Below are 20,235 nucleotides of genomic sequence, written 5' to 3' on the forward strand. Positions count from 1 at the left end.
ACCCATGACTCTCTGTATAAAAATCTTGCCCTACACACCTCCTTTAAACTTTGTCCCTCTCACCACAATTCTCCCTATACATTGGGGATTGGAAGTGGGGCAGAATACTGGAGGATTTTAAATTGTAACTCATAGTTTCAAAAGGTGAAGGACGAACCTGGTGAAATGGGTCAGGGAGCTGAATATAGGGGGTGGGGAAATATTCAGGTTGAGGTATTTATCTTTTGCCAATTGGCACTAAACACGAGTACATTGCAAAAGTAATTGCCCTCACTTATCCACACTCACCATTCGCAACTTCAATAGTGAACTAAACATTAACCCGACTTAACAAAACATACCAGCCCTGTAGTTATAACGTGGCAAGACAATTTGGATGCAATTCAGCCTCTACTTATACAAAGTTGCTTCATTTACCTATTCTAATAATTCTGCTTTAACTCCGTTTCCTAATCTGCTGTGTAGTTGAAATGCTTAATTCAAATCATTGGGCAACTCTGTTTCCTTGATGTTAAACTAACCGTGACTTTTCAGATGGAGGCTGTGTAGTTTCATGTAACTTGAAGGTTGTTTGTTAAATGAAGCAAATACTGAAATATTTTTTATCTTCCCACAAGAAAAAGCTACAAAGTACTGTGAGGAAGCAGGCAACTGGTTTAAACATCCAGAAACCAATCGAACTTGGTCGAACTACTCATTTTGTAATAAATTCACACATTATAAACTAAAGGTAGGTATCACTTGTTCATCTTCTTGGCATCTGAAATGCTTGTTGGTTGGATTTACTTAATGTTGAGTGAAATCATACAGCAGTTTTGTTTGGGGCCGACACGGGGGGACGGGGACGGGGGGGACAGGGGACGGGGGGACACGGGGGGGGAAACGGGGCGGGGGGAAGGGAAGGGGGGAAGGGAAGGGGGGGAAGACGGGGGGGGGGGTGGGGTGTGTGTGTGTGTGTGTGTGTGTGTGTGTGTGTGTGTGTGTGTGTGTGTGTGTGTGTGTGTGTGTGTGTGTGTGTGTGTGTGTGTGTGTGTGTGTGTGTGTGTGTGTGTGTGTGTGTGTGTGTGTGTGTGTGTGTGTGTTAGCGAAATATAGACAATAGGAATTGGAGTTGGCCGTTCCTCCCTACAGACCTGTGCTTCCATTCAGTAACTCCCCTGTCTCAATATCACATTCCTACACTATCCCCATGCCCCTTGGTGCCTTTTGGTTCAAGAATGTTTACCCACATTCTTCTTTAAAATATTCAGTAATTTGCCTCTACTGCCCACTGGTGTAGCAAATTCCATAGGTTCACTACCTTCTGAGTAAAGAAACCTCTCATGTCAGAATTTTGTACACTTCAATTTTCTTCTAAACCCTCGTGAGACCAAATCTAATCGAGTTATGACAGTCCCTACATCTCAGGCATCAGTCTGGTGACTCTTCACTGCACTCTTTCAATGGCAAGTCTATCCTTTCTTTTGTAAAAATGACCAAAACTGCAAATAATACTCCAAAGAATGATTTCAGCAAAGCTTGTATGAATCTTGTAGAAATTCTAGCTCTTTTGCTCGAATCCTCTTACTAGGAAGGCCAACGTACTATTCACCTTATTTTTTTGCTGCAATTAATTATTTGTCTTCAGTGACAAGTACTCAACACACCCAGATCCTTTTACACATCAGTACATCTCAAACATCTAAATAAAATATTGCCTTTCTGCTTTGTCTCTTGAAGTTGATAATTTCACATTTATCCACGTTATACTGCAACGATATCAGGGTCAGAGAGGTTTTGGTAGATTTCAGCAGTACCACACTAATCAAGTACTTATTACTTAACTAGGGAAGAAAATGAAAAATGACCTGTTAGTTTTTAGTTTTAGAGATACAGCATGGAAACATGCCCTTCGGCCCACCGAGTCCACGCCAACCAGCAATCCCCATACATTAGCATTATTCTACACAATGGGGACAATTTACTATTTTTACCGAAGCCAATTAACCAACAAACCTGTATGTCTTTGGAATGTGGGAGGAAACCAGAGCATCTGGAGAAAACTCACGGGGAGAACGTACAAACTCCTTACAGACACCACCCGTAGTCAGGATTAAACCCGGGTCTCAGGTGCTGTAAGGCAGCAACTCTACCAGTGCATCACCATGTCATTCAAAATATGACCTCAAAATGCTATGCTCTGTTGTTATTTATTTCTTGTTAATGTTTTATTTTTTTGAGCCTTTTTTGGATTTAATCTATTTTTTTAATACTTTATTTCTCCAGTGACACAGGTGGTTGTATAATCCCATAACCCCACGGTATTTTACAACCCTTTCTTCATGGTGTTTTTTCCTTTGGCATCGCGAAACTTGTTCGGTTCATTTGACACAGTGATAACATGTTATACTTTAAGGTGACACATAATACTGAAGTAACTTCTTCTTTTAACAAAATACAAACACAAGTTCAGAGATGAAAAGATGAATCAAATAAAATCTCATGGGTGAAAAATGTCTGAAAGAACATTTTAGAACCTCATGTACTCAAAGAAATGACACAATCACTTAGAGTCATAGAGTGATACAGTGTGGAAACAGGCCCTTTGGTCCAACTTGCCCACACCGGCCAGCATGTCCCAGCTACACTAGTCCCACCTGCCTGTGTTTGGTCCATATCCCTCCAAACTTGCCCTATCCATGTACCTGTCTTTCTGAAACATTGGGACAGTCCCAGCCTCAATAAACTCCTCTGGCAGCTTGTTCCATACCCCCACACCCTTTGTGTGAAAAAGTTACCCCTCAGATTCCTATTAAATCTTTTCCCCTTCACCTTGAAGGTCCTCGAGGTCCTTATGTCATTTTAAATGTAGATAAAGATTCCAGGGAAATATAAAGATTTTTGAAAATTCTAACATGTACAATTAACTTTCCCGATGCCTTTTAGTAAACGAGATTATCTTCATTCACAAAGATAATTAAAACAATTACAAAAATGTTTAATAAGTGACTTTGATCATGGTTTGTCATTCTGTTTCATTTGTAAGGAATGTTTTGCTTTGCCCTTACCAGATGGCTCTTATCCTTTACTACATGGCTGTTGTGGGTCACACTCTGTCGATTATTTCATTAATGATTTCCCTGGCCATCTTCTTCTATTTCAAGTAAGTACCAGGCTTCATTTATTCCATTTTTAATCTAAGCGGGAATTTTTTTTCCTTTAAAACCAGCTTCCGCTGGTACATTAAATAAATGACAAAAGGTACATTAAATAAATGACATAAATTGTAATGACCACGAGGGCAATGTAAATGCAACAGTCTGCAGAAAATAAAAAGACACAATGTGCTGGAGTAACTCAGCAGGTCAGGCAGTGTCCCTGGAGAACATGGATAGGTGATGTTTTGGGTACGTTCATATGTACAAGTACAGTTAGCTACAGATACATTGACATTTTTTCTCGCAGCAGCAGCAGCAGCAGCATCACAGGCACAGACATACACAAAAACATAAATTACACATAAATTATACATAAATAGCGCAAAGTGAAAAAGACTGCAAATTTTTTAAACGAAATTATTCCATGAGTTCATTTAGCTTTATCTCCAGTAAGAGTTCCTGAGCAAAGCTGACCGGGCTCTTGCTTACCCAGGCAGCCCAGATTGCCAGAGCAATCAATCAGAAGGCCTTTTGTTACTTTATATTACCTGCCTAAATCCTGATATGAAAGGTCAGCTTAAACCTTCAACAAATGAACAAATCTAGTAATGGAACAGATATATTTCCCAGTTCACTTCCTGTAGCTTATTCTTTCTCAAAAATGTGATTGAATCTGCATCAATCACCTCTTTGAATTCCAAAACATGAAAACCCATGAAATGTTTTTCCTCAGGACATCATCTGCTTTTTACTAATTACTTTAATCCTTGTAATTTGATTCTGGACTTCATTCCCTTTCCACTGCTCTCTGCAGCCACTATTTCCCAATCTTTCCAGTTGATAATTCATCATAGGTTGACACTTCTTATCGGCTTAATAGCCATCCGAGATATCTTCCAATTATGCCTCCTACTGATTTGTCCCGGTTTCAGCTGAGAGGCTGAGGAAATTTGACATCTCTCCAGCGACTCTTACAAACCGACAGATGCAACATAGAAAACATACTGTTGGGTTGCATCACTGGTTTTTTTATGAACTGCCAAGACCGAAAGAAATCTCAGAGAGTTGCGGGTGTAGCCCAGTCCATCACACAAGCCAGACCTCCCACCATTGTCTCCATCTACAATCATGCTACCTTGGAAAAGCAGCCAACATTATCAAAGACTTTTCCCACACTTGTCGTTCCTTCGTCCTGCTTCTACCGGGCAGAACGTGCGGAAGCTTGAAAGCACACACCACCACACGAACAGTTTCTTCCTCTCTGTTATCAGGCTTTTGAATGGTCCTTGCATAAGATAGGGTACTGCCTGATTACCCCATTTGAGGACATTGGACTTTGTTTGAGGAACTGATGTTCTGCAATGCACTATAAGGCTGTGAGCTATATTCTGCATTCTGAATCTTCCCCTTTGCTCAATCTATTATTATTGAGCTAAACTTGAATTATTTATGTGGTATATCTGATCTGTTAGAATAGCTTGCAAAACTAAGCTTTGCACTGTACATTGGTACATGTAACAAACCTAAAGCAAAAGCTTTACCTCTGGAATTATCTGCCCAAACCTCTCTGGCACTTCAATTCCTTTACAATTTCAAAACCTTTTTGACTGATCATTTGGTTATCAGCTCTAATATCTCAAAAGTGGCTGCTTAAAAGGAGGATGCAAGATAACCTGAAAAGTGATTCTGGCCAGGAGCGCCAAACCATGAACACCTCACATCAACTTGCCCATCGCGGTTTGTGGCAGTGTTTCTCCACCAGATATCCCAGGACGTTTTTGGATGAATTGACAGACTGAACATTTGAGGATTTTGGATGAGTTACAAAAGTGTGGCACAATAGGCATAAAAGTTGCTTACATATTTAATTTGATTTTACACCTTAAAGGACCTTTCAATTCTCCCTGTAGGTTGACAGGGACTTTAAACTTCAGCAGTAAAAACATTATATCCCCACAGAATCTTCTGGCACACAGTTTCACCAATGTTACAAAGTTAACAATATTCTGTTTAATACTTGACCAAAGACAACATAGAAATCTGCCAAGATAATCCACCCACCACACATTGCATGGGGCGATATATATTTAAAGATTCTATGAAGTTTCCATTTATAATTATCCATTAAACACTCATGTTGGCCAACAACATGAACAGAAACTCAGAAGTGAAATATGAACCTTGTAGATCTAATAATAAAAGACACTAAATATAACCGTACATCTGAGAAAATATTTAGTGGTTCATGCTGGGATGCTTTGTTAAACAATCAATGTGCAAGTTACTTTTCACTGGATGTTTAATGTCCCATGGCAGTCTTCAAGATTTTTAAAATGCAGAATGGACTTCTCTTTATGCTTTGTTTATTTAATCACTTTCATACGCTTAGATCCGAATTCTGTACAAAAGATATTGACATAATTTTTAAATACACAAAAAGCTGACAATATAGAATAAAGAATGGCAACTTATTTTCCAAGTTCCTCCTGAGACATTTTCCTCCTTGAATAAAGTAATAAGGTGTAATTTGCCAACCGGAGGAACATTATCAGAATTTTTAAAAACACACAAGGCATTTCCATCTGTCAGTTTTGCATCAGCCTTTGCTCCAAAAGAGACTGATACTTTGACAAAAAAAAACAATTGAAAATTATCTGCTCAATAGATCGGGTGAGAGTTATATCAATAATTAAATAGCAATAATGTTGAATCTCCAGACGTAAAGTGGCCAGGAAGTTCCGTCAATTGTAGGTGAACTTTTCCAGATCAACCAAAGTGTAAGTTGAGCTGATACAATCTATAACCAAAAACCACACTGCCAGAGGAACTCAGTGGGTCAAGCAATAGACAATAGACAATAGACAATTCGGCCCTTCGAGCCAGCACCGCCATTCAATGTGATCATGGCTGATCATTCTCAATCTGTACCCCATTCCTGCCTTCTCCCCATACCCCCTGACTCCGCTATCCTTAAGAGCTCTATCTGGCTATCAAGCAGGGAATGGACAGGCAACATTAGGGGTCGGGACACTTCTTGGACTGATGGATTGGCAAGAGAAATCTGGGAAAGAGGGGTGGGATGGGGTGGGGCAAAGCCTGGAAGTTGATAGGTGGATGCAAGTGAGGAGGGAGGTGGGGGGGGGGGGGGTGATTGGCATATGGGTGGAGTAAGTAACAAAGACTGGAAGTAAAAAGGAGCCATAATGGTGCCATAAAAGGAAAGAAGAAGAGGTGTTGAAATGTAAAGCTTGAGGGAGGGATTTGGGTGGAATGGGATAGAGGGAGCGGAAAGCTGGGGGAATAAAAGCGAAATATTGGTCTCTGGGATGGGAGATGTGACGAGAGTAGTCTCTGCAGAAACCAGATAGAGGTGGGGACTGGAAGATTTGACTGATGATGGAATCATGTTGAAGGTTGCGGAAATGTCGGAGAATGATGTGTTGGATGTGGAGGCTGGGGTGTTAAAAGATGAAGTGCAGGAGAACTCTACTCTTATTCCATCTGGGGAGAGGGGGAGTCAGAGTAGAACTGCATGACATGGAGGAGATACCAGTGAGGACTCCATCCACAAAAGCTGTGCTGAAACTATCTTTACTGAAGAAAGAAGACATTCAAATGTCTTAGAGGAAGGTCTCTTAAGGGATTGGACAGGCTAGATGCAGGAAAAATTGTTCCTGATGTTGGGGTAATCCAGTACCAGGGGTCACAGCTCAAGAATAAGGGGTAGACCATTTAGTACTGAGATGAGAAAAAGCTTTTTCATCCAGAGAGTTGTGAATCTGTGGAATTCTCTACCACAGAAGGCAGTGGAGGCCAATTCACTGGATGTATTCAAGCGAGAGTTAGATATAGCTCATTGGGCTAACAGAATCAAGGGATATGTAGAGAAAGCAGGAACAGGGTACTGATTTTGGATGATCAGTCATGAGCATATTGAATGGCGGTGCTGGCTCGAAGGGCTGATTGGCCTACTCCTGCACCTCTTTTCTATGTTTCTATGCCTCATCTTGTGAATAGATGCAGTAAAGACGGAGAAATTGAGAGTAGTGGATGGTGTATTTGCAAGAGGCAGGTTGGGAGGAAGTATTGTCCAGGTAGCTATAGGTGTCAATGGGTTTGTAGTGGACATTAATCTAGTTTGGCCCCTGTGATGGTGACATGGTGATCAAGAAAGAGGAGAGAATTGTCAGAGATTGCCAGTCTCCCTGTTCTGCAATCTTTAATGATGGTTTGACAAACATTTTGCTGAAAGATAATCCGACACACCAAACTAGCCAAACTCCCTCATCAAGTTCAGAGGGCAGTGGAGGCCAATTCTCTGAATACATTCAAGAGAGAGCTAGATAGAGCTCTTAAGGATAGCGGAGTCAGGGGGTATGGGGAGAAAGCAGGAACGGGGTATTGATTGAGAATGATCAGCCATGATCACATTGAATGGCGGTGCTGGCTCGAAGGGCCGAATGGCCTACTCCTGCACCTATTGTCTATTGTCTATTGTCACAAAAAAGGTGAAATTTGCTGTTTGTGCCTATTTGCGATGTTTGAGAAAGATATTTAAACTATCGTTGCAGGCCAAAAGCACTGGCAAAAAACATACTTAATCAACCAAAAAAAAAGCTGGTGCATACCAATAAAATATTTAATAGTTCAATATACTTCAAAACAACCATTTTAAATGATTAAAAAGAAGCCCTGGAAATGCATTACCATAATGAAATTTGAAACAAAAATGTAATATAAAATGTAACAAATTCCTATCTTCCTTCTTCACAGCCCTACAATTCGCAGTCCAATGCATGGGCTTACGAATCATGGTGCAGTCTCTTACAACTGATCCCTGAAGTGTAAGTGCAGGGAATCCCAGTGGATTCCATGCAAAGTTCAATGGTGGGCTGTAGGTAGAAATAGCTGGTAGTACACAGCCTTTGTGCCATGGTCCCTGAAACCTGCTGGAACATATTGAGAAATGTCAGCAGTTCTCTGCAGGAACTACTAGCAAAACTCAGCTATGGTTCTGTAACGTCCTGAACTGATGACTGAATGTACAGGTGTAGAATATCTTTAAGCAAGGAGCTTGTTGTTTTCTCTTTGAATGAGTGTTATAAAGCAGTTTTATCAGAAAGCAGACTCTTGGGATGTTCTTCTCAAACACTTGTGTGCACGTTCATTTTGCATTGAGTTGTGAGACCCAACCTGTCGTTAATGTGCTGTCTTGCAAATAAACCTCTACTTTTTTCAAATTATGTTTGTGGTCATGAGTCACCCTTGCAATTCTGATGTGATTTCACCATCAGGGCCATAAAGGATTGTTGGCCAAGGATGAAGGTAATTAATCCTTAAACACTGCAATTGTAAAGTTCCATCCAACTCCCTTCTACTCTCAAGTCAAAATCCCAATCTGGTGCCTATCCCCAACTGGTGTACATTTTTCTGGATTTATATTTGCTGTGTCTCAACATATTCTGGGGAAAAAAACTAACATAAGATCATTTCAGCCATATCTTTGTATGGATATGATGAGAATGATAGTGATACTGGCTGGATTGAACATTTGCTTGACAATAAAAAAACAGAAGCTGTTAATAAATGGAAAATATGCCAGCTGTAGCCAGTAAGTATTGTTGAAAAACATGTCTATTCAGATATCTCTCTTCATAAGTTTCAAATTATTCATAAATAGCATTGAAAAATGTATATTATATAAAATAAAATAAAATTTGCAGATGACACCATAGTATGTGGCAGAGCATAAATATTAAAGATAAATACTACATTTCAACAGATCAGGACCAATCTAGCAAAATTGTGCTTAGATTTTAAATTAGACAAAAAAATGAATTGCATCTGTTCAGAAACAGATGTGTACTAGAAGTGCTTTCATCGGCAAAGGCAGTCACTTATAGAAATCTACCACCAGCAAAACTAAATTAATTTGGACCCTTGGAGATAAGTTGAAACAAATTAACTAAAATTGTACATAAATAATTTTTAACTGAAGTATTTTGGCAAAGTAACTTCAGAAGAATTCTATGTCTATTTCTTCTGTAATTTCAATCCCCACGTCCCACAACCTTGTCCTTTGCCCAACACCTTTCCTGTATTCCCCTAAACTCTTCCTCCAAATAAACTCTCCATCCTCACTCACTCCTTATAGCCAGTGACATTATTTTATCACATTGCATGGCCATTCTCATTACCAACCTTCCTTACATTCTAAACTGCTCATTTAGTCTGCTTTACTACTGATTCCAGACCATTTTATGTACGTCCTTGGAAATCATTCTCTCCCGAGTCACTTATAACAGTATTTGGAAATGTTCTACTATTTGTCTGATAACTCACCACAATAATCCTTCAGCTGATAATCTTTCCAACTGCTTTCCTGCATCTGCCTTTGACACCTTGTTTTCCATTAAACCCATTCTATCTCGCTTCCTGGTTTCTCTCCTTTCCACCCCAGTCCTGGACTGTGGTGAAATTGTATTACCTTAAGTAAAAGGGGTGCAGGAATTGGCTCTGAGCTTGTTTTGTCTGCAGCTATTTTTTTTTTCTCTTTTAATCCCATTAAAACATTGACCACCTAATTTATATTCCAGTTCTTTAAACTTGCTAAAATTAGAAAGAGTTGTTGCTTATTGTCCCCTTTCCATTCATAAGTATGTATTTAATTTTTATCAGGGTGCGTGTCTAAGTAATAAATGAAACATTTGGTATGGGGAATAGATAAACTACCCTGGAAAAGGTGCAGAGAAGATTTACAAGGATGTTGCCAGGACTTGATGGCCTGAGCTATAGTAATAGGTTAGGAAGGACTTTAATCCTTGGACTGTAGAAGGACTAAGGGATAATCTTATGGAGGTATATAAAGACATAAGGGGAATAGATATGGTGATCACAAAGAGTCTTTTACCCAAGGTAGGGGGAACCAAGAACTATAGAATAGACACAAAAAGCTGGAGTAACTCAGGGGGACAGACAACAACTCTGGAGAGAAGAAATGGGTGATGTTTCTGGTCAAGACCCTTCTTTAGACCAATATCATAGAGTCAAACAGCATGGAAAAAAGATCTTTCGGCCCAACTCATCCGTGCAGGTCTGAAGAAGGGTCTCGACCCAAGACGTCACACATTCCTTCTCTCCAGAGATGCTGCCTGTCCCGCTGAGTTACTCCAGCTTTTTGTGTCTATCTTCAGTTTAAACTAGCATCCGCAGTTCCTTCTTACACAAGAACTAGGGGATATAGATTTAAGGTGAGAGGGGAAAGATTTCATAAGAACCTGAGGGGGAAACCTTTCACTTAGAAGGTAGTGGGTATATGGAATGAACTGCCAGAGGAGGTAGTTGAGTCAAGTACGACAACAGCATTTAAAAGACAATTGGACAGGTACATGGATAGGAAAGGTTTAGCGGGACACAGGCCAAATGCAGGGAAATGGGATTAGCTTGGACGGGGCATCCTGATTCGCACGGATGAGTTGGGCCGAAAGACCTATTTCCATGCTGTTTGATATTGGTGCATATTGCTTGAAGTAGGATAATTGGAAAACTGAATACTGTATGTTTATCCCAAAAATCGTAAAACCAGTGTTAAAGTAGTTGAATAAGGGATCAAACTGAATTACATCAAGGAGGTGAGATTGCAAGGTGGAGTTTGAGGGAAATGTTGTAGAGCATAAATCCTCCAGGTGGAACAAGGATGCATGTCAGGGGTGGATTGACTTCTAACACATTTATGAGGTGATTGGCTGGACCTCTGCTAGCATGGATTAATGTTAGTTTTAAGTATTACAAGGTATTTCTCCCACTAATGAAACATGATGTACAAAATGTACGTTCATTCGAAAAACCGCATAAGCTCAAATTTCTAACTCTTATATTCTATTTTTATTGGAAATGTATCACTCTCATTAATCAGGTTTTGAGGTCAAGGGTCAGGAAGTGTCTAAAACATTAGAAGCCAGAATGCAGAAGATTTGCATTACAACTGTGGGCTGCTACTTTTTATTGTTGTGTTGACAGATGAATAACATAATGACGTGAATTGGGAGAATCTCATATGTTACAAAGGTCGTTTGTAACATTCAGGAAGGGGCCTCCTTCAGCAATTGATTTTTGCCCAAACCCTTCCTCCAGGCATAAATTATGTTCCAGCAGATTTCAATTGGTACCCAGTGTGAATCTTGCTGATCTAATGGCTCCATGGTACTTTATTGTCACATGCACCGAGGTACAATACCATTCAGTAAAATCTTACAATACATGAGCACAATCATACCCAAGTACCAGGGCAAAGAGGGATCTCGAATGTGATTGGATTGATGGTTATTCACTGGTAGGAAATTCCACTGGAGCTAACTTCATTCCAGCTTCCAGACGATCCGTCTGTCTTTCTAGATTTTTGCCCAGATAAAAATGCCCAATGTGCATCATCTCTTCCTTCATGGCAAGAGGACAAACTGCACATTTGGCAAAAGATAAAAGAGGCCTGATTTATTGTAAACATGACGAGTACTGAACACGATATTGGCAACATTTAAAAGTCCACTTAATGAATAAATTAAATCCTCTTAAAGAGCTTGAGCTGACTGTATGCTACTAACCTTAACCCCCTTCTCTGATCTTTTCTAGGAGTCTCAGCTGCCAAAGGATAACACTCCATAAAAATTTGTTCATCTCCTACATGTTTAATTCAATCTTTACTCTGATCCAACTAATGGCAGTTGCGAATGACAAGGATGTGGTCTCCCGAAACCCTGTAAGTATTAATACATTTTATTTGTGTAAAAATTATTTTTTTATTTACTTTTATTTGTGGACCAATTTTACCATGATAACAATGGAATTCACAGGTGTGCTGTGAAATGTTACTGAGATGTATGAGGAAATTTGAGGGCAGATAACCTAAAGGTAGGCCAAGGAAGTGTGATGGAGGCAGAAAGTGTCAGATATATCGTTTCAGATTTTAGCTCCTTTGGGCCAATCAGGGAGGCTCAAGAGACAAAACTGAAGGAATTTGGATATCTTGGAGGATTTTAAGAAGAAAATGATCAAATGAACCATGGAAGGATTTGAAAAACAGAAAGAACATTTTAAAGTTGGGATTCAAAATAGGACTTTGAAAGGTTCATTTAGATGGTGGTGTGCATCCAATTATTTGTAGTAAATTATTGATTTTTTAACAAGCATATTCTAGTACCTAAATTAATTTTGTTTAGCACTGAAAATGACACCAGTATAAATTTGTTCTATCCAGACTTTTCACTATTAGGTAAGTTTCAATGAGGCCCAGTGCCGTCAAATGCTCATCATACGTTGACCCAACCATACCCAGAATCATTCTCGTAAACGTCCTCTGGACCCTCTCCAATGCCAGCACATCTTTCCTCCAATATGGGGCCCCAAACTCCCCATTTAGAAAGTAGTCAACATGTTGTGAACATCCTCCAACATTTTTAGTTTTCTATTCATTCTCTTTTCCATTGTGCCAGAAATTAACAACATTTTTTAAAAGTGGAGAACATTTTCCATTACTGATCAAAGATGATTTTCTAAATGTTTTCTAAACGTGGAAGCAGTCTGTATTTTTCTTTGCAACTGCAGGATCAAGAAGATATATTTTATGAAAATATAATAAAATGATAAATGATATAATTCTGAAATTTCACTACTATGCTGTCTGTTTTCTTTCTTCTTCCTTAATCCCTTTCTTGGATTATTACCATTACTCTTTACTCTCAGATGGTTCACATTAACTGACTTATTTTTCTCTGAACCCAGAATTCTGATTTTGAGCAGGATTTGTCCTTTGATTATGCCCTTGATTCGTATTTGTTTTTGTTATCGGACTACTACTTACTTAATTCGTTCCTGTCATCAATTTCTATTAAACCAATTAATACTTTTGTTTTGAATTAAATGTTTCAGTCAGAAACTTAAAACCGTTGCATTAATTCGTTTTCTGAAATTCGCAAACTGAAACGGAAAGGACCTGGTGGTGAGTTAGTAAATGTATTTCTTTATCAAAACCTTCACCTTTTTTGGCTGCCTTTTTGCTCCTGGAATTGTAAGATGGATGACACGGTTGTCAGGAATTTACTGAAAATGTGTGCCATTTAAAAAAAAACATCCAAGGCATTTAGTTTTGTTCTGATACAGACTTTCCGAGAAATTGTAGCACCAGTGAGCTATGCTATAATTTATTATTTCAACCCTTCAAAGTTTTTGGGCCATTTACACCACTCCACCAAAACCTTCGGCAAGGTAAGTAGAAGATAATTATAATAGCCTTGACCCATAGAAAAAAAGCAGTAACTCCCCTGGGTTCAAATACATTTCCGGATTGCTTGCATCTACACTGATCAAGGTTGGGGGCTGCAGTTTGGTCACTGTGACTGAGGGAGATGAACTTGGAGCAGACTGGCCTGTTTATGAAATGAGGAGCAAACCTGAAACCAACTCTGAGTGCTCCAGCCCCGTGGACTCCCTCTGCTGCACACAACCAATGATTCACGTCAGCTAAACTGGATTGTCTCTGTGGTTTGCTGTTAATCTTTGCTTTCTATCATTGTGACATTTTTATAAAGGCTGAAGCAAGGAATTCAATTCCCTCATGGGAAATAAATTCAATCAATAAAGTCTGTTGGTTTCCCCTCTGGGGGAAAGGCTTAGGAAATGTATTGTTGCATTACTTGTTATGCACAAATACCCTCATAGATGGAACAATATTTAACCAAATTATTAAATCTGGTAAAATATAAAATCAAACTACTTTGGCATGCAATAGCAAAACACTGAGGCGCCAAAGGAAAAGGAACAGAAATGTGTCTTTCCGACAAACACCAGCTGCATTGGATTAATAGGCCACAGGACGGCACAATGGGGCCACAGTAGAGCTGGTGCCTCACAGCGCCAGAGACCTGAGTGCAATCCTAACCATGGGTGCTGTTTGTGTGGAGTTTGTATGTTCACCTGTGACCGCATGGGTTTACTCCGGGTGTTCTGGTTTCCTCCCGCATTCCAAAGACATGCAAGCTTGTAGGGTAATTGGCTTCTGTAAATTGTCTCTTGTGTATAGGATGCAAAAGTGGGATACCATAGAACTAGAGTATGGGTGATCGATAGTTAACATGATGGGCCAAAGGGGCTGTTTCCACCCCATATCTCTAAATGACACTTGACATCATAAAGGGAGTTTTGACTTGCACTGGAAACCACCCAAAGACATTTTCCCAGCCAACTGATAGACCTCCTTGACCCAACCTGATATAAAATGCAGGTACTATTGAAGAACCTTAAGGGGAGTCCAATGCCTGAATCAGACTGGAGCCCAGGTGTATCTGAAATGTTGTTTCCTTGACCTGCCCTTTAAATCGTATTTGTAAGCAGCTTTCATTTGGAGGAACCTTCATCTCTACAAGGTTAATCATTCTGGACCAGGTGCTTTATTGTTTGGACAAATGTGTGTCTATTCAATATTTAGTCATTGGGAGCATATCTGCCAATATGCAGAACAAGCATGTTATTTTGCTTGATGCAGAAAGTAAAGAGAGGAGGGCTAAATGGCAATCACAGATGTCTACAACAGTTTTAACATTCAGACCATCTTTGGATTTAGGAAGTAGCACAAAACCAGCTAAATAAGATTTTCTTTTCCATTGAAATTTAAAGAAAAAACAGGTAATGTATACAAATTCTCACTAAATTAGCCATTTTACACCATAGACCAAGCCGAATTTTAACTACATTGAATTAAACCTTGGCTAAAAAGATGATCCTCTGCGTTTTTTAAGAGAGAGAACAATTTTCATCACAATGATTTACCCAGAATGAAACATGTGATTTTCAAGAAACATTTGCAATGTTTAACAGCAGCAATGTTTAATTCAAAGTGCATCAACATAACGTGAAACATACAATTTTTTCCTTAAATGTAAAAATTACAATCACATTTCACTGGATTGACGCCTTCAGGAAACAGGTGGTATTTTGGTTGCCTCAAAGAAAACCATACAGTTAAGTTCTTCCAGTATAGCAGAGAGAAAAATCCTCTGGGATTGTTCAGTCTTTTGTTAAAACTGCCAAAATATGTTTGAATCAAAAACATAGTGCACCCTGGAATGTAACAGATCATGAATCTCACATCATAGATTTGCCTCGAATGTCAAATGCATTTCCAAAGGAGTAAGAAAGTAGGTTGCAGGTGAGTGAGCCAGATGTTTCTGTCAGAGGCATACAAGCTAAGAGCAGGAAGGTCAGACAAATAATGTAACACAGTAATTTGGTCCTTGCTGGAGGACGTGCAGTTCTGTACACGTGACAATAATAAACCAAACTAATCTAGATGAGACTACACATGGTTCTGGTCACTGAAGTTGACATGGAATTTGATTACACCCAGGAGTACAGAATAATTTTACAAAGATGTTGAAACAAGGAACTGCAGATGCTAGTTATTACACAAAAGGACACAAGGTGCTGGGGTAATTTCAGCAGACACCGGTTTTGCTCTGGAATCTCCTAGTTTATTCTCACTCCGGTCCAGAGCATTGGGTGAATGATTTTTACCGAGAGCGGAGGCGAGATTCTCGGCAAGACCTGAAAAGTGGGATTAAACTAGATAACGTCTCCTCAGTCAAAGCACATACAATGGGCCAAGCAGCCTCCCTCTATAAATCCATTCACAGCAGAGTGGGGTGGCTGATCATGCAATCAGTCTTCAACACCTTTTTAAGACAGATTAAGCCAATGACCCTGAATACTTGGCAAATGTCAGGAGCTGTGGCATTTGCATCCAATCCACCATACCTCCCAAATTCAATAGGCCTGTATAATTTCAGAGTAGTTGACGATCCACTCTGTCATTGCAAATGCAAATGAAAAACAAGTTATTTTGTTTCTGACCTTCCTCAACCAACCCCTGCCTAGGTTGCTCAGTGGGAGAGAGGTGCAACAATTAGAGTTATACAGCATGGAAACACGCCTTTCAGTCAAACTCGTCCTTGCCGGCCAAGATGCCCCGTCTAAGCTCGTCCCATTTGCCGGTCTTTGGCCCATTATCCCTCTAAACCCTGTCCTATCCATTGAAATCACTGAGCTGAATTGTGCCTCCCACCCCTCTCTAGCCTACCATAATGCCTATTGTTGGGCTTGATTTCTTAACAGTGGCTAACTTATCGATGTGCTGCAAGTCTGCACAGATGTGGGACTGATAGATTTACAAGGATACTGCAGAGAACATTTTTATGAACTGAAAAGTCACGATCTATATAAAATTACCTTAGTTCATTGACAAATATGAACAAACTGTTCAATTTAGATTACTTCAGATGTTATTTTTTCTCTTGAGAGGGCATGTTGTCCCCAGCTGTAACTACAATAACAATGGGTGTTTGTTATATTCATCAGTAATGTAGTGACAAGGTGGGCTGAGTTCTAGTGGAGCCATCCAGTTCCTGACAGCTTGGTCGGGTCTTTGATTTGTGGCAGTCCAGAAAGTTAGTGGACACTTGCCAGACCAGTCCAGGGGGAGCTTCTGCACTTGGCAACTGAAATCAAAGTTATGAATCTGATGACTTATTTATTTTTTTAATCTTTGGCGGATTTGTGCAGGAATCTGTTTTGCGTGGTCTGTCTAACGGTGAGCAAATATCCATATTTCCTGGTCGTCTAGTTGAGTGGAATTGATGTTTTTTTGTGGTTGTGAGATGGCAGAGGGTTGGAAGAGGAGAAATGGGGAGTGGTGGGTGTTTTGCTCATCTGCGTATTTATGTTTCCTGGCAACATAATGAGACAATGGACCAGAAAAAGGATCACAGAGATTGCTTTGAATATATCGCTCAAGTGAAATTGCACCAGGCGTAAAATTGGACCATGCATTTCCGTGTGCTGGTCACGTTTTCTTGGCATCAGGCAGGTATCAGATGATGTCATTGTTTGTACAAAGTATGATTCCAGCCGTACCATCGTCAATTGAAGCAAAAATCTCCACAACCGAGACTGTCATGTTACAGACTCGGTAGAACGAGGAGAACATTGTGCTTACTTGTTTTTTTGTTCCATTTTGTAAAGAACATTTTGCTGACATGGGAAGGCCTGACTGCCCACTCGCAGAACTAGCTGCGAGATACTCAAACACCTTCCAAACAAAATGTTCAGAGTGTGCTTAAACCAACAGCAGATGCTTTATTCATTATTTAGCTGCAGATATACCTAAGCCTCACTCCATTACTGTGCATGTCATAGCACACCACCAGATTCAGGAACAGCTTCTTCCCCACTGACTTTTGAGCTGACCCCTCATAAGCGGCAGCTGTGGTTCCGATCTCCCAACCTACTTTGCTGGGGGACACTTATTTTTTGATCCTAACACTATTTTTGATCTGCACTTTCTCTGTGGCTGCAATACTATATTCTGCACTCTGGTATTTTTCTCTTTGCATTACCTGATGTACTTGTGTACGGATGATTGTACACGTGTGCACTATGATTGTCCTGGATAGTAAGGAAAACAAAGATTTTTGTTGAATCTCGGTACACGTGACGATAATAAAAAAATTCTGAACAATACCATGGCGGCCACTAAGGGTGAGTTGCGCACCTTGGGATAGGAGGGAATGACTACCACGTTAGCGAGCAGCCTATTCTCACAGAGCCTTCAAACTCACCATCACATCCGGCCCTCTCTGGCGTACGATGTATTCACAGGCTCGGGTTTTCCAAGGCCATCATCACTGAGATGTGACCTTCTGCAGGAAAATCTCTGTCATGTCACACCAGCATCAGAGAGGTCACCCAAGGTTTATGTTCCCGAAGAAATAATTTCAGCTACTTTGATTTCACTGAGAAGCAAAGTGCCAATAAATGCTCTCCTTAGTCGCCAGGAACCTTTCATGAGTAGGAATGCACTCACTTCTTCAGTTTGCGGGGCGTGTTGGATTATGAGGAGGATTTATTCATGGTCATTTTTAGGTTTCTGGGAAGAACATAGCACTCCTTCATTCTGCAGGAACCTGGAAATTTGTTTCAGCCAGCACTGCCCTGAAGGATGGATTCCAGCAGAGAAGCAGCCGTCTAGTCCTCTGGCAGCTCCCACCAGAGTGCTTTCCAACCAGGGCAGGGACACAAATGCCAAAACACTTCATGGTCTGCATCAGGCCAGTTCACCCAGCAGAACATGCCAGGCTGACGAGGAAACTTACTGGATAGTGAAAGGCTTGGAAATGGGTGGATGTGGAGAGGATGTTTTTGTTAGTGGGAAAGTCTAAGATAGAGGTCATAGCCTCAGAATTAAAGGACATTCCTTTAAGAAGGAGATGAGGAGGAATTTCTTTAGTCAGGGGGTGGTGAACCTGCGGAGCTCTTTGCCGCAAAGGCTGTGGGTGCAAAGCCAATGGATATTTTTAAGGCAGAGATAGATAAATTCTTGATTAGTTCAGGTTTCAGGAGTTATGGGGAGAAGGCAGTTGAATGGGGTTAGTAGGGAGAGATAGATCTCCCTGGATTGAATGGCGGGGTAGATTTGATGGGCCAAGTGGCCCATTTCTGCTCCTATCACTTTTGACCTTATGAAACTTCCTCATTGTGCACCGCAGCCTGAGTGATGTAACTGAACGTGGTTCACAGCTGCTGTCAAAGGGAGCGCAGCAAGCGGACCTGAGGTCCATGGCCATGAAGAACACAGGGAGGTGTCCTTGTTCAGCCTCATCTGCTCACTGCATGGAGGAAGCTGGGGCAGTCTGCATGGGATACAAGGCTCTCCCTAATAGAAAGATGATTTTCATAAGGTGCCTGCAAAATATAATTTCCCAGTGGAAACCAGGGTAGTCCCTACACATTGCTTATCCTTACACAGCACATCAATAATCAGTCAGACATGAATGAATGAATCCCTGCTCCCTTTACTCTAACATCTTGCCATTAGATCTCTTTAACATCTGGCGAGAGGCATCATACTTCAAGAAAGTCAAGAATGTTTAATTGTTATAGTTACCAAAACAGAACAATGAAATTCTCACTTGCAGCAGCACAACAGGTTGTAAACCCAAGACTCAATTGATAACATAATAAACAAACAAAAAAAATGTCCAGTAATTTAAAAAAAACAATATAGTGCCTTATTTCATGAAATTTCACTCGTAAGGTGATACACAGATCACCTTGACATTTCTCGTGGGATTGTAAAGTTTCTGTATTGCTTAGTTAGGCAGATTTTTTTTACTAACTAACTAGAGGATAAAAGGTGCAAAACCAAAATGCTGCAGGTGTAAATTTGAAATGACAGAATATGCTGGAAACACTCATGGTAAGGGTTCATCTGTGGAACAAGAAACAGTTATTGTTCAGGATGAAACTTTGTTTGCAGATGTTTCTAGCATTTTCAATTATTTTAAATTAACATCTGCAGCATTTTGGTTGTCCTCCTTTTAATGTCTCATTAGGCTGATAACACGTAGAAAGGTACAGCAAAGGATCAGGCCCTTCGGTTCACTATGTTTGTGCCGAACATGTTATCAAGATAAACTAATCTCATCTTTCTGCACATAATCCCTACCCCTCCATTCTCTGCCTATCCAAAAAACTGCCTCCACCACCATTCCTGGCAGTGTATTCCAGGCACCCATCACCCTCTGACTGACTTGAAGGTGTTGGTGTTCAGAGGTCATAAGGAATAGGAATAGAATTAGGCCATTCAGCCCATCAAGTCTACTCTGCCATTCAATCGTGGCTGATCTATCTCTCCCTCCTAACCCTATTCTCCTGCCTTCTCTCCATAACCTCTGACACCCGTACTAATCAAGTCAGGTACCTGGGTGGACTTGCACATAAGAACAACATTTATTGGGCAGGTTCAGCAAGCAGTTAGGAAGACAAATGGAATATTGGTCTTTAATTCAAGAAAATTAGAGCAATCATGCTGAGCATTGATGAAGCGGCGTGTGGAATATTGGCAAAGGGTCAGGTCTCCTAACGAAGAAAAGATAAGCTTGGGATAAAATTAATGCAGTGAAGGTTCATTCCTGGAATGGCAGGTGTTAAACCAGCTTCTAAGCAAACATTCTTAACAGCATATTTTAATTTCAGATTTTATTGAGGCAATTAT

General features: G+C 40.3%; 1 protein-coding gene across 11 annotated transcripts in view; it reads left to right on the forward strand.

The window, feature by feature from the left end:
- Positions 1-20,235, forward strand: part of calcr (calcitonin receptor) — a 184,594-nt gene that overhangs the window by 102,275 nt on the left and 62,084 nt on the right. For all 11 annotated transcript variants that reach the window (XM_078422879.1, XM_078422886.1, XM_078422844.1 and 8 more), the window contains 3 exons: positions 618-730; positions 3,051-3,142; positions 11,766-11,892. In XM_078422879.1, the coding sequence (XP_078279005.1) occupies positions 618-730; positions 3,051-3,142; positions 11,766-11,892 (332 nt within the window). The remainder of the gene's footprint in view (positions 1-617; positions 731-3,050; positions 3,143-11,765; positions 11,893-20,235) is intronic.

Source organism: Rhinoraja longicauda, chromosome 2 (assembly GCF_053455715.1).
Source record: "Rhinoraja longicauda isolate Sanriku21f chromosome 2, sRhiLon1.1, whole genome shotgun sequence".
Lineage (NCBI taxonomy): Eukaryota > Metazoa > Chordata > Chondrichthyes > Rajiformes > Arhynchobatidae > Rhinoraja > Rhinoraja longicauda.